Source organism: Camelus bactrianus, chromosome X (genome assembly GCF_048773025.1).
Source record: "Camelus bactrianus isolate YW-2024 breed Bactrian camel chromosome X, ASM4877302v1, whole genome shotgun sequence".
NCBI classification, from domain to species: domain Eukaryota; kingdom Metazoa; phylum Chordata; class Mammalia; order Artiodactyla; family Camelidae; genus Camelus; species Camelus bactrianus.
In genome coordinates this window covers 36,501,026-36,515,917 of record NC_133575.1, presented here as the reverse complement: position 1 = coordinate 36,515,917, position 14,892 = coordinate 36,501,026, and the positions used below count along the sequence as shown (strand labels likewise).

Here is a 14,892-nt window from a genome sequence, read left to right as displayed (position 1 = left end):
TGCTAGTTTTCTGAGAGTTTTTATCACAAACAGATGTTGAATTTTAGCAAATGCTTTTTCTGCATCAATGGATAGGATCATAGGATTTTTCTTGTTTGGCCTGTTAATATGGTAGATTATACTGATTAATTTTCAAATAGTGAACCAGCCTTGTTCATCTAAAATAAACCCCACTTGGTAGTGGTGTGTAACTTTTTTTATATATATTGCTGAATACTATTAGCTAATATTTTGTTCAGGATTTTTGTGTCCAGGTTCATGAAGGATATTGGTCTGTAGTTTTCTTTGTTCATACTGCCTCTGTCTGATTGGGCATCAGGGTCATCTGGCCTCACAAAATGAGTTGGGACATGTTCCCTACTCTTCTGTTTTCTGAAGGAGATTGTGTAGAATTGGTATTAATTCTTTTTGAAGGTTATATGGAATTCTCCAGTGAAACCATCTGGTCCTGAGACTTCTTTCCCACGAGTTTTATTATAAAAATTATGAAGCCAATTTCTTTAATAATTAGAGAGCTATTAAGATGATCTATTTCATGTTGGTGACTTGTGACAGTTTGTGAAATCGGTCCATTTCACCTTAGTTGTCTAGTTTATGTTTGTAGCATAACCTTATTACTCTTTTCATATCTGTGAGATCTTTAGTGATGGCCCATGTTTCATTCATGAAATTGGTAATTTACGTCTCTATTTTTTTCAGTCTTACTAGAAGTTCATCAATTTTATTGATCTTTTCAAAAAACTGGCTTTTTATTTCATTGATTTCTGCTCTTATCTTTATTAGTTCTTTCTTTCTGTTCAAGTCTACCCAGACAGCATAATGAAGCAAAGTGTCATTGGTCAAAAAATACATATGGTGTCAGTTCATTGCATTTTTCCAGATGTGCATAAATAGTGATTATGTAAGAGGTAGAAACTGACATTTAGAGAGATGGCATCAAAAGAAATTCCCTTAGAAATAAGGTAATGAGACTGATGGGTTTTTCTGGCTTGTGGCTTGTGGTGTTGCTTAATGGCCACAAATCATTTATGTGAACCAGGGTTTTATTCTAAAATGATTCAGAAACACCCTGAAGTTCAGTGTGATATTTTGACCTCTGCGATCTCAGTGAGATCTATATCTGGTTGTTTCTTACTTCTTTAGGCTGCTGACAGAGGGCCCAAGAAGCTGCTAAGCGGCTGCTCAAAAGTCAGAAACCCAGGGTAGGACTTGGAGTTCTACCATAAATAATTAGGAGTTAGCTGTGCTTTTGAACCATGGCTGATTTCTCGTCTGTGTGTAAAATAAAATGAATATAACCACAAATCCAAAGCCAGGCCACTGCTTTCCAGAACTCCAACTTATCTTTTTAAATTGGAATTTGTGATTGCCATTTTAAAACATAATGACAAAACACTCAAATTGTTTTTTTTGGTAATATAGAAACTGCATAATATTTTTCTTAGTCTCTTGAGCAAGTGTTGTCATTCACAAAGGTGGTAATTTTGGCAACCTTAAAAAAAAAACCCATCACGGGATTATTTCAGCAGATGAGCCTTATACGTGTCCTGAGCAGATTTTGGCGGCATGGTGGCTGTCCTCTTGAAGGGCCCAGCTTCAAGTGACACAGCCATGAAGTGGTGGTGATGGTAGGGGGTTAATGGCGTGCAGCCGGGCGGCCAAATGAACAGGTAACCTTCATACCCTGGAGTGCAGCGATACAATCCCTCAAGGGCAAGTAAGGGCACTGCTCCGTATAATCCTGTCTCACTGAGAGTTTAAGATAAAGCTCTTGGTAAGATAATGTAAGGAATAAAGGCAAGGAGAAGCCCTGAGCTCTTTATGTAATAGCATTTGTAACTGGATAGTATTAAAGAGTTTAAAGTCGCCATCTTGCAGTTGAAGGCAGTATCCTGTAGGTCTGAGGCTCTAACTGCCTCAGTTGCCATCTCGATTCCAGCCTGTTCTACTTTTTTGACCTTGGGCAACTTATTTTACCTCTCGGTTTCCATGCTGATTAAACGGGGATGACAAGAGTGTGAGGATGAAATGTGATACTAAATAAATGTGATAAAGAATTCTCCTCTTTAAAGTACCATCTAGCACAAGGTAAGCACTTAGGATATTTTAGCTGTGATGTTATCATGGCGAATCATAGCTTTAGTACTGCTGCTAATACTATTATTATTACATTTTGCTATTACTGTTATTATCAGTGAATCTTACATCAGTGGGATCCAGCTTGCTTTTCTCTCTGGAATTTGTTATAATTTCTCAGTACTTTGGTTTAAGTCACATTCCAAGCACGTGCCTAATTAAAAGTATCACCTTAAGAAGCATCATGTCCTCACCTGCATGTCTCAGGGGATATTAGTAAGATGAGAATTTGGGCATTCTCTTGCCTGGTACTTCTCAACCTTGGTTTGTTTTTTTTTTCATCATTGGTCCTCTAAGGAACCTTTAAAAATGTTCTTTTTATTTACTGCTTCCATTGAAATCTTAATAATGCAGATCTATATATCTGTTTATGTGTGGTGCTTTAGAGGGCCACAAACCACTGTAGTATCTAAACATTTTTTTTTTGTCCCATAAGAACCAGTTTTCACACGCCTGGGGTCTACATGCCATCCCCCATTGAGAATGCAAGATTCAGTGCAGGGTTTCTCAGCTGCGGGCAATTTTGTCCCCCCGGGGGGCGTTTGGCAGTGTCCGGAGACATTGTTGGTGGCTTCAGCTGGAGGGGGCACTACTGGCATCTTGCAGGTCGAGGCCAGGGCCCAAAATGTCAGTAGTGCTGAGGCTGTGAAACCCTGCTCTTAGTGTGATGGTGAGATTCAAGTGGACTCTGAATAATCCAGCACTTACTAAGGAAGGTGAAAATGGACAGTGTCAACCGTTGAGGCCACAAGGTAGAGAGAACAGCAGAAATTGGGTTTGTGGCGTTCAGCTTGAACCCATGGACAACGTGATGCACTTGTCCAGGAAAAAAAAGGCCACTTCATCCTCTGTTGTGGCTTTTTTCAGTGATAATGTTCTTTGTTCTTTCTGTCAAATGTGTGTAAAAATGTATGTAAACACTTCAAATATATGTTTAATAACAGCTCTGTTTTCTATTTTTTGTATGGATGTGTCTTGCTTTGTGAAACAGACGAATTTCTGAAAGAACTGTGTAAAGCCATTTTCTGGGAGTTGCATTTATGCCTCAGATTTCATTACATTCTGTTGCGAGAGGCTTGTCTTCATTCCCAGCGACTCCTCATTTTGACCTGGCTCCTAACATCGCTGCTTTCGATGTAAAGTTAGCAGCCTCCCTGCATTTTCGAGAATGGGGACAGTTTAAGAGAGGGTACGGATTTATGTTCAAAGTGAGACAGCCCTGTTCTCTGATAGGCGTGGCCCAGGTCACATGCCCAGAGCTCCCGGCGCCCCTGTGGTCCCCATCACACTCACGTTCCCTTCTTCTGCTGCCCAGAGTTGGCGTCGAGGAGCCCTCCGAAGAGGACCAGAACGAGCACCGCTGGCAGTACTTCAGGTGATACAGGGCATCCTCAGAAACAAAGTAACCGGGCCTGGCTTTGCTCCTCTTTCTAACCCGAGACATTTCTCTTTACGCTGTTTGTCTCTTGCTTCCTTCCTGTGTGCGCCACCCCGCTGCCCCTAGAAAACGGACAAGAGGTCCAGTCAAGTGTAATCATTCTCTCCCCTTCTCTGGGCTGATGAATGTGTCGGGCTTCCTGAGAGTCTGGCCCCTTTCCCCCCATTTTGGACAGCGTGTGTCTGCACCAAAGCCGGAGCTGGCGAGTGTCTCCTTTTATGACGGAGTTTAGTGTTAAAAGCCACAGACACTTTTCCCCACAAAATCCTGCTTGTGATCTAGTAAACAAAGCTTTTAACTCAGAGAGAGAACTAGAATTTTATATGTCAGCTGTGACTGGGGTATGGTTTATACCATCATAATTAAGCACCAATTTCATTTTAGTTTTTTAAGTATGTATTTATGCACTTGTATCTTATCGTGGTGAATCAGATGATACAAAAATTTTTTTTTAAACCAGAAGATAATGAAAGACTATTCTAATGTAATTTGTTTCTCAGCGTCCACCCAAGTTTATGATTTAATTGTGCGTAAGTGTGCCGGTGTTGGGCAGAGTAAAGACTTTTAACGTTTCTTCTTTCCTTTCTGTATCTTTACTGCATCTGTAACTGGCATGCTTTCTTCCTGATCTGGTTCTGGGTGCTAGTGGATAAATCAGATGCAAAATAGGTTTGAACTCTGTTCTTCTCGTTGTGAAAGTGTTTCACTCTCTGAGGACATTGTTAAAAGAAGCAATACCCGTCATGGGGCATCAATCTTGGGATGTTGCCAGGTCCCGGGTATAAACTATAATAATATGCATGCAGTTAACTGAAGCATTTAAGTTTCCAGGATTCACACTTTTTTCTACTGTTTAAAATCTACACACAGACACACAAGTTCACGTTCGGAGACGGACTGTAGGTACCAGTGAAATTGCAGAGGAAACCCTTTCCTTTGAAGTATCCAACCTTCAAGAAGGAAGGTCCTTCAGGCATAGTGCAAGTTACTGCATTTGGGATATGAGAGAATTCGAATTCTGCTCTGTTGTTCAAGGTTATATATGAATGTGTGTGTCTCACAGTCCCCAAATTATTTAGGACCTCAGCCATTCAAATAAAAAAAAAACTATTGATTAAAGTAGAATGCTTCTAAAATTTCTGAGATTTCCTGGCATTTTATTTGGTGGTTAATTAGAGTGTACGTATTATACCAAAAGGGACATGATTCATTTTCTGTATTTATTCATTCCAGAAGGAGCGCATCAGTGTGACTGCTTTATTTTCTCATTTGGAATGGGATTACCACATGTGTCTCATTCTTAATGAAAATAAGGATAATTCAGTTCATTCCGGAAGAAAAGGCTGTTGTCTGTGCTCTGATGAGCTCAGCCCTAGTGTATCAGGGGAATGCTAAAATATGATATAATAAAACAGCACAAAAATTTTAGATTGATACAGTGACTTATATCAAAACCATTATAACAGGTCAAGAAGGAAATACATATTGTGGACAGTGGTCTGAAACTAGGAATTTCAGAAAGCTAGGGAACCCCAAGTCTTCTGAGTCGTTATACTTAAAATACTGTACATGGTCTTTCTTGTCTCTGTGCTTTCTTGCTGCCCAGCACACCACTGAACGCCCTGCCCCAAGGCTGAGGCCCTTTGTAGAGGTCCAGCATCATCCTTGGGGATTGGTCCATGGGGCCCTCAACCCTGCCAGAATGAAACTGTCCTGAAATAAACAGCCTTGAATGGGGAAAGAAATCGCAGAACACCATCTGTGTCACAAGGCCCCTCATCTGTTTTCTTTTGGCATTTACAACACGGTAGCAAGCTGGGAAGCAAGTCTCTGTTTCCTTTCTCAGAAATCTCCTAGTTAGCACTTTGATCGGTAGGGACCTCTGAGACCTTCCAAGGGGTCCTCCCACGTTCCTCTGTCTGTGGGAGGGCCCTGGAGGGGGAGGTCATTCAGGTTTATTTATTTACTTTTTTAACGGAGGCACTGGGGATCAAACCCAGGACCTCATGCATGCCAAGCATGTGCTCTACCACCAAGCTATACCCTCCCCCTTCTCTTTGCCCTCACTTTAAGAAGGACAACCTCGACAAAACATTCCAGGATTTGTCTGGGGGAAAAAAACCCCATGTAATTACTAGACTCTACATCTACCTATTACCTATAATTACCTCCAATAGCACACCCTGTGTCCGTGAATCTCTACGACTTGTGGTTTTCAGACCCTGGAATAAAATTAGATCCTGAATCATCATTATTAGTAAGTTAGATTAAATTAGAGGGATGGGAAAACGTGCTCACGTATTTGTGAAACATTTTCACCAAGGATATAATTAAGTATCCTTTTGAAATTGTGGAAAAGTTTAAATCTGCAAAAAATGCTGAAGGAATAGAACAGTGAATATCCGAGTTCTAACCTGGATACACCCACCAATTGCTAACATTTTGTCATATATTTTGGGGTCATTTTTACTCTGTGTGTGTGTCTCTCTCTCTAATCATTTCGAAGTACTTCAGAGTACATTGTAAACATCATGACTGTCTACCCCTCAGCACTTGAGCATGTATCTCCTTGGAACCCAGTCTCCTACGTGATCACAGTACCTTTACTGCAACTGAGAAAAGTAACATGAATTTTATACACACACACACACACACACACCCTGGATCCAGGATCTAATCAAAGTTTAGGTCCTGGTTGTTGTTATCTCTTTGGTTATTATATCTTTAGTCTCTTTTAATCTAGTACAATCCTCCCCTACTCCCTTTTGCCTCTTATGACATTGATGGGTTTTTGGTTTTGTTTTTTTTTTTTTAAGTATTCAGGAAAATTGTCTTGCAGAATGCCCTGCAATCTGGATTTTCCTGATTCGTTTTTTTCCTCTTGATTAGAGATAGTCATTCTTTCTTGCCAAAAATACTGTAAAAGTGATGTTACGTATTTCTTGTTGCATCGTATCCGGTGATGCACGTTGTCAGGCCCTCCCTTTATTAGTGATGTTAAGTTTGATCCCTTTACACTCTCTAATGTAAAAGCACTGTTTTCCCTTTGTAACTAAAAAGTAACCTATAGTGTGATGCTTTAACATCATGTGAATAGCCAGATTCCCAACAACCTTTTACCCACTGGTATAATGATCCTCTGATGACCCTTGCTTGAAACATTTATTACACTGTGAGTAGAAAATGGTGATTTTCAATTCTGTCATTCCTTTCACGTTTATGACAATTATCTGTACAGAAGAGCTTTCAGAGAGTTTTAAATCTTATTTTCTATACTGATGAAGTGAGAAATCTAGCCATTGTCTAAGTGATCAATTCAAGCAAAATTTTACATAATATTTAAGGGACGAAAGAGTTGGGTCTCCACAGGATCCCAGCAGGAATCTCGGGTGTTATCACTGAGAAGGCAGAAGGCAGCAGACAGTTGTCCCAGCAGAGAGAAAAGTGATGCTAGAGAGACATGGCTGGAATGAGTACTTTCTGGAATCTGTACTGTCCAGTTCGGTAGCTACTAGCCACATGTGGCTATTCAAATTTAAATTTTAACTCATTAAAATGGAGTAAAACTGAAGTTGCAGTTCCTCAGTCATATTAACCACATTTCAAGTGCCCGGTGGCCACATATGGCTGGTGGCTACCATATTGGATAGCCCAGATCTAGAAAAGTACCATCACGGCGGAAAGTTCTTTTGGACGATATGGATCTAGAGCCAGTCTCAATTTCCCTCACGTTCCCCTAAACAAAATGTCAAACAAGTCTGGGATGAGGCTGGGGGCGACCCGAAATTTTGTGAGTTGATCAGGTTATTCCAGTGTTCTGTGCTCTGTTGTTCTGCATTCTGGCCTGGGCACGTGGGCCTGGGGTAAATAGGTGAGTTCCCCTGATGTTGCCAGGACTTGAATGAAAGCAGTCGAAACCTGGTCTTTATAAGCAGTTTTTGGGAATTGGAATTTATGTTAATTCTTGTTAAACAGTTCTGTTCTCCGAGCAGAGGTTAGTTGAAAGGGCAGAGGGGACTAGATTGCCTTCGGCCGCCTTTATTATGTTTGACTTTATTTTCTTCGCTGTGGTACAAGGCACGCTTAAGCCTTTTCTCCTACCCATAGGCTTCGTGTTTCATCTGGGCCCAGAAAATCAATCTGTTTGAGCTTTCCTGACATGGAAGCCGCTTCTTACAAAGGCGAATACATACACCTGTTTCACAGTTCACTGTACAGAAAGGAGAGATTATTCGTGGCAGATCTGAACCGCTGTGCTCTGGGCCACACTGCACGTCACACCCCTCAGATCACACGGTCTGGGCGCCTCTGCCCCGCCAGTAGCCCCTCTGTGGTTAGGTAGGAGGGTGCCGTTCACCTGGCGTTCCGGTAGGCTGTCTGGGAGACAAACTGGTAACCAGTGCTCTGCCCCCCTGAGTCTTTGCTGGGGAGATCACCCAAGTGAATCAGTCTGCCATGAAATGGCTTCGTGCTGTTGTCGAATCCACAGAACGGGGCCTAATACTGGATTCGTAGCTTTTGATCCTATAGGTGTTGACACCATATAGAGGACTTTTCTCTGCATAACGTACATTAAGAGGGCATATAGTGAATTCTGAGTAGTATTTAATATGTGCCCTCTCCTCTACCACTCTTGGTACATTTCTACACTTCGGGTGTACTGAGGCTCTGGGGTGTCCTTTGTGGGTAGCCCCGGGGCCCCGGAATTGGGTGGATTTCATGGCAGAAAAAAAAGAAATCTCTGTGAAATGTGTTGCTCAAAAGTCCCCAAATAATGTCCAGTTGTGAGGATAAGCCTCCAGCCCTCAGAAACCCCTGCCAGAAAGTGGCCTCTGGACCTAGCAAAGTCCATCTGGTTCATCACGAAGACCCCATCAAACCTCAGGCCCACGGGGAGGAAATCTGGTACCAGGTATGCTATGGGTTTTAACTAAGTGGTCAGAAAGGGACCGGGCATAGTGGGTACTCATGGATACATGGATACATGAATTCATCTTGTGGTTTTAAACTTTGCCTTCAGCAAAATATGGGGTAACTGTTCCCTTTCCTTCTGTATCCTCCCGCCCCCATGCAGGGGCCACACACAAGTTAGTGCCCAACAAGTCTGCAGTAAGACAGAGTAGAGGGGGGGCTTTAAGAGAGGGGTACCTCTGTGTGGTCTTCTGTTTCCCCTTTATCAATGTCATTGATGTCCTAGTTCTCTGCCTTACAGTGAGGAAGGTTCAGGGATAAAGAATTAACAAATACATAGAGCAACTTGGTATGTTGCCAAGCCAAGCCAACTACCCCAGTGCTTTCCTGGAATTCCTTATAAGTGGATTTTGTCACCATGCTATTCTCTCTGTTGTCTGTTGTTGCTCCCACACATGTGAGTTCTCCGGTCATCTCTACCGCCAGAGGATGCAAGGCCACCAGGATGTAAAGTTAATGATGTGCATGGTGAGATGGTTCGGGGAAGTGTACTGATGTCTGCAACTTTATTTGAATTTATCCAAAAAATAAGATGGATGACAGACGGATAAGTATGTAATAAAGAAAACACAGCAAAATGTGATGGTAGAATCTAGGTGGAAGGCATACAGGTGTTCGCTTTAAATTCTTTTAAAATGTCCCTGGATATACGAAAAATTCCATAACAGAAGGTTTGGGAACTAAAAGCAAGTCAGGTGGCAGTGAGGAAGCAGCAGTGAGGAACAGGCTGCCCGGGACTGTCTGGGGCGGGAAGGCAGCCGGACAGCTGCCAGCGGGTGCCGTTCCCAGAGGCCTTGCTTAAGGTGTAAGCACACAGGAGTTATTGCCCACCCTCCCCCTCCTCCCTGGGATCTGAGGTGGCGTGTGACCTCTTTCTCATGACTTTTGCATGACAGCCTCCCTCTTCTTGTAGCTAACCACTCCTTCCACTTCGGGAAGATGCTCAGCTTCTTGGCTGCTTTCAGCCAGCATGGCCGCCACGGTCCAAGCTAACGGTCTCTGTTTTTTCTCCTTGTCTTTCTCCCCGGTGCCTGACAGAGTTGGCGTTGACCCAGATCAAGACCCACCACCCAACAATGACAGCTTCCAAGTCCTTCAAGGGGTAAGTCACAAGAGATGCTTCTTCCCAGGAAGATGTTATCTAAAAATGGCTAAAATTTATTGAGCACTTACTACATTCCAGGCACTTTCGATAAATTCCCTTGTGATCCTGACAACCACCTTATGACGTAGGAAGCATCATCCCCCATTTCCAGATTAGAAGCTAAAGTTTGAGAGTTGAAGGGAGTCATCTAAGTTCAGAGAATCAGAAAGTGATGGAGCCAGGGTTTGATCCCAGAGCCTCTGTTCTTAAACAACATATTAAGGGGGCGGGCTGGTCCGAAAGAGTGTCTAAGCGGACTCCCTCCCTTCCAAGGATGGATATATTGGAGGCGTCGGTGATTGGCTCACAGTAACTGGTTCTGAGCCTCGCCAGTGCATGGGCAAGGGAAGGAGAGGGATGTGACCCAACTCTCTAGCCCAGGGAGTTGGAGGAAGGGAGGAGGGATGCTGGGTGACTGCAGGCCCTCCTGTGCCTCCAGTTTAGGCTTGGGCAGGGCGGCGGTGGCTGCGCCAGCCTAGAGCAGAGCATCAGGGAGGGGACTGGAGGAGCAATGAGTGGAATAGCCCTAGGGCCCCCTCCTGTGCCACCGCGGGGAGGGAGGAGTTCCTGTTGCCGCAGGGAATCCTGATGGAGCCTGTGGGGGGAGGGGCGTGCTGGCGCTCGGTTTTGCCCTCTGCTCCAGTCACTCTTGCAGCATAACGAGCTGCCCCCACCACAGGAAAGGGGGCGACAACTTTGTATCCATGTGCATTCTCCAGGTCAGGAATTTGGAAAGGGCACAGTAGGGACAGCTTGCCTTTGCTCCATGAAGAAAGCTGGGAGTAGGGGGTAACTCAGCAGCTAGGGGCTGGAATCATCAAAGGGTTCATTGGCTCATTGGTCTGGGGCCTGGGCTGGGAGGACTCACGCTAAGACTGGTGGCCGGAATGCCTCGGAAGGCTTCTCCGTGGCCTCCGGGTATTGGACTTCTTACGTGAGGGCTCAGGCTTCCAAGAGCCGATGTCCCAGCAAGCAAGGTGGCGGCCACATGGCCTTTTCTGACCTAACACACACAGCATCACTTCCGTGACTTCCTGTTGGTTGCAATGAGTTGCTGGGGCCAGTCCAGATTCAACGGGAGGAGACAGAGACCATAAACTCTGGACGGGAAGGGTATCAGTGAAGTGGCATCTGTATTTTAAAGCTGCCCTGTCACCCCCATTGTAGGATGGTGGGGTGATCCTGCCTCCAGGTTTTGCTCCTTCGCCAGGCTGGCATTTCCTGGGCTGGCAAAGCCAGGGAAAGGAGAGTCATGATAGGAGCAGAAATCTTATTATTTGGCTTTGGGAGTGAAGAACCATTTTGTTTAGCATAGAAGATCCAGTGCTGAGCTCAGTGCCTGGCTAGTGGTGGGGCTTGCCTGGCATTTGACGGGAAGACAGGGGAGCCGCACAGGGCATGGGAAGCTGCAGTGACGCATGCGTGTGTTGTCTGCGAACCCACATTGAGTGTTTCTTTTTCTTCCAATCAGCTTTGAATTGCACTCATCATTGGGCTCAATCCTAAATCCAGTCTGCCTGTGTCAGATTCCCCGGGACCTTCTAAATGACTCCATCTGCCAAACCTGCTTTAACGAGTCTCGAGAAATGTGGTGCTTCGTGGGGACAGGGGTGCCGCCATGGCTTCCTCTGAGGTCTCTGTGAGGGTGCTCACAGCCTGATAAGGCAGTCTTGAGTTGATACCCCTTAAGGGACACAAAGCCGTGACCTCTGAAAGTTCTAGGCATTTTGGAAAGAGCGTTTAGTGAGCTTCACTGGAGATTTGGTGCCCACTTTATTTATTTTTGTTTTGAATGTGTGTTTTATTTTATTTTGGGGTTTTTTTGGGGGGGAGTAATTAGGTTTATTTATTTATTTATTTGTTTATCTTAATGGAGGTACTGGGGATTGAACCCAGGACCTTGTGAATGCTAAGCATGTGCTCTACCTCTGAGCTATACCCTCCCCGCTTGGTGCCCACTTAAATGGTGCTTTTGATGATGTTTGAATTGGCTGTTGTGCCAGTTGGGAACCTGGGGTTCCAATGAGAGATTCTTTTTGAAAAATGGCTGTTCAACTTGAGCTTTGATTAAGGACGTTAGAAAACAGGGGTTCAGGAGCTGTGCACCCAGCGGCTAATTTAGCATATAATGGATTGGGTTTCCCCAAACTGGAGAGGTGTGGAAACCTGGGTGAAACTTCTGATGGACATCTTCATTGCCCTGAAAGGCAAGTAAGTCACGGCTCTGGTAGGACATGTGTCTTCCACAGACCTGCGTTCAGTCAGGGCGAATTTTGTAAAGAAAATAGGTCACGACCAGCTGGGTAGCCAGGGTTTGGAGTGATTTCATCTGGACAGTTCCAGACCTGTCAACTCCCAGCCCCAGCCCTTCTGCTCTTTTCCATTGCTCCTGCCTGTGGACTCAAGTATCTGTGAAAGGAAATCCGTGAAATGGGTTGGTTGGTTTCATGTATCTGAACTTACTGGACGTCTCAGGAGAACTGCACATGGAGACACTGCGCTTGTAACTAGACTTAGTAATAAATGTGCTGTCCCCTTTCCGTGGAAATGTCTGAAAAGCGGTGGGTCCTAAGTGCTAAGGACTCTGGCAGTAGTGCCTTTAGTCCGCGCACTGATAGCTGAGGTCAGACCCCCCAACCCCAGGCAGGGTGAGCCTTGGAAACTGCCCTTTGGGCCAATTTTGACCCCAGATTGGGGGCAGGTGTCAGCCACTTCCACTGTGCTCCCAATGGTGCGGGTTGGCCAGCCCTAGCCAGGAGCCCTCCTTCCAAGCTTCATACATGGTCGTGCAGAGGGCCCTCAAAGGCGGCTTTGTTTGCATTGTGAAAGTCTTTCAAGATTGCTGTCAGACTGGGGGGAGAAAAAAGGCGAACTTTAAGCCCGGTTCCCTAGGACATCTTCTGAAAAATGACTCATGCCCTCGTGCCGGAAGAGCCTGGTTTCTCCGAACCCTCCTCCCCTGACCTCCGTGGTCCTGCAAGCCATCAAGAACAGGGCTGGAGCACTGAGCGGTCATGAGAGCCCAGCAAAACAGAGAAAGAAATGGGCTTCCCATTTTGGGGTGAAACCCTGGGTTCTTGCAGCTTCCCCTGAAATGGGTCCAGGTCACATGCTCAGTGTTGTCATGAAACTGCAGTCAGAGGTGGGGAAAGTCCAGATGTTTGTTCCCCATTAGAAAAGAAAGGGCCTTTCTCTTTACCTCATTTTCTAAACTGATCTCCCTAAACACAAACGAACAAACAAGTGACACTGGCCGGGAAAGCCCTTTTTTTTTTTAGACCGAGCCCGATTTTCTCCATTGGTCCTGGAAGCCCGAGGAGGTCATAACCAGAGCCCCAGCGACAGAGCCGCAGAATATTAGTTCATGTGGGCGAAGGAAAGGAGCAGTTGGCTAGAACTCCTGGCTCTGTGTGAAGGAAGCGTAAGGATCTTGTGGACAGACTTCAGCTTCACGTCCCTGGCAAGTTTGACTCATTCGAACAAAAACAAAAGACTTAGTTGCTTTGTTTCTCTGGAGGTCCTGGTGACTTTGCAACCAAAACAAAAACAAAGCCCAGCTGGAGGCAAGCTGCCCGGGCCTGGGGGTGGCCTCCCAACCCGTTGCGGAGGGGGGGGGTGCGGGGGGTGGATTTTTCATGCCAGACACAGCTGAGATTTACGTTGGCCGGACACGCAGACACATCATTCACTTCCTTCCCCCAGTAGCGACCAGCACGACTCGGAATGTATCGCGCCCCTGTCATCTCTGCAGGACAAGGTCACAAGCAGGATATTCGTGGAATGTGGAGGAAGGGAAACCGCTGGGCTTGTGGTGCTTGCATATGTGTGCGTGCACGGGAAAACTGCAGAAAGTCAGCCGCTTAGAGTCGCTTTGACATGCGCCTTTCTGGGCCACTCCGGATTTGTTTGTTTCTGGGTCCTCCCCACGTTTCCCGCCAGGCTGGAATCTGATCCCCAGTCCCTTAAATCTGTAACTTCAAACAGTTGCTGAAGTGCATTTCCTGATATTCCTGCTCTCTGACCACACCCCCCCCACCACACTTTCTTGTTTTTTTTTTCTGATGGCCTCCTGTGGCCCCTCAGGTTTCCTTTTCTGCTATTCTTTTTTTTTTTTCTTAGAAGTTCAAAATTAACATGAACTTATTTGCCCATTTGACAAGTATTTATTGACCCCCCTGTTTTATTTCAGGCAATCTTTCTGGCTCTGGGGATGCATCTACAAACAAGATAGATGAATCTCCGTCCTTAAGGGCTTGATGACAGTGTGACAGAGCAGAAGGGTGTCCACTTCTCAGGGCCCATGTGATTATATTGGGCCCACTTGCAAAACCTGAAGTCCACCCACAAAGCCACTTTTGCCGTGTAACGTTACATACTCAGGCTGCAGGGCTTCGGACGTAGAAATCTTTGGCGGGGGGAGTGGAGTAGGGGGAAGCAGTATTCTACTCCGTCTTTTAAAAAAATGAACTGTTCTCGTTATTGTAATAACCTTAACATAAAAAAAAATCTTTTAACAATAAGAATAGAAAGAAATAGAACTCTACCCAGAAATCATTACTCGTTATTTCTAGAAAAATTATTTCAAAGTAGGACCTGTTGCCACTCCTCAGGTCCTCAATCTGCTTTCTTTTTCTTCATGACATTTGTCACAATATCCATGTCTGTCTGTCTCCCCCATCTGGAAGTGTGCTCCTCAAGTGGCAGGAGCAGATCTCATTTCTCTCCGTGTTTCCAGCACCCGGCACGGTGCCTGGCACACAGCAGGTGCTTAAAGAATGCAGGAGAAATAGACACTCATTGTTTTATGCTCAAAATTTGGTGATAAGAAGAGCTGGTGGTATTTATTTTCTTGAAGGGGTTTCTCTATTAAAGTCAGTAAAAAGTTTTAAAATCCCTTGTGTAATTCATAAAAACAGAGTAGAATGCTGGTTACCAGGGGCTGGGGGCTGAGGGGTGGATTTGGGCAGATGTTTAAGGATACAGACTTGTAACTAGTGGATAAATTAAGTTCTGGAGATCCAATGCACAGCAGAGTGAATATAGTCAACAATACTGAATTATAAACTATAAAGTTGCTAAGAGACTAGATCTTAATTGTTCTCACCACAAAATAGAAACAGTAATTAAGTAACAGGATAGAGGCGTTAGCTCACCTAGCTGGCAGTCATATTGCAATATATAAATGTGTCAAAGCAAACTGTTG

The 14,892-nt window shown here is 44.8% G+C and overlaps 1 protein-coding gene across 2 annotated transcripts in view; it reads left to right on the top strand.

Annotated features, from left to right (window-relative positions):
• Window positions 1–14,892, top strand: part of SLC9A7 (solute carrier family 9 member A7) — a 127,566-nt gene that overhangs the window by 93,731 nt on the left and 18,943 nt on the right. The window contains exons 13-14 of one of the 2 annotated variants that reach the window (XM_045505129.2): window positions 3,452–3,511; window positions 9,584–9,647. In XM_045505129.2, coding sequence (XP_045361085.2) covers window positions 3,452–3,511; window positions 9,584–9,647 — 124 coding nt within the window. The remainder of the gene's footprint in view (window positions 1–3,451; window positions 3,512–9,583; window positions 9,648–14,892) is intronic. The other variant, XM_010968061.3, reaches the window with a different exon arrangement.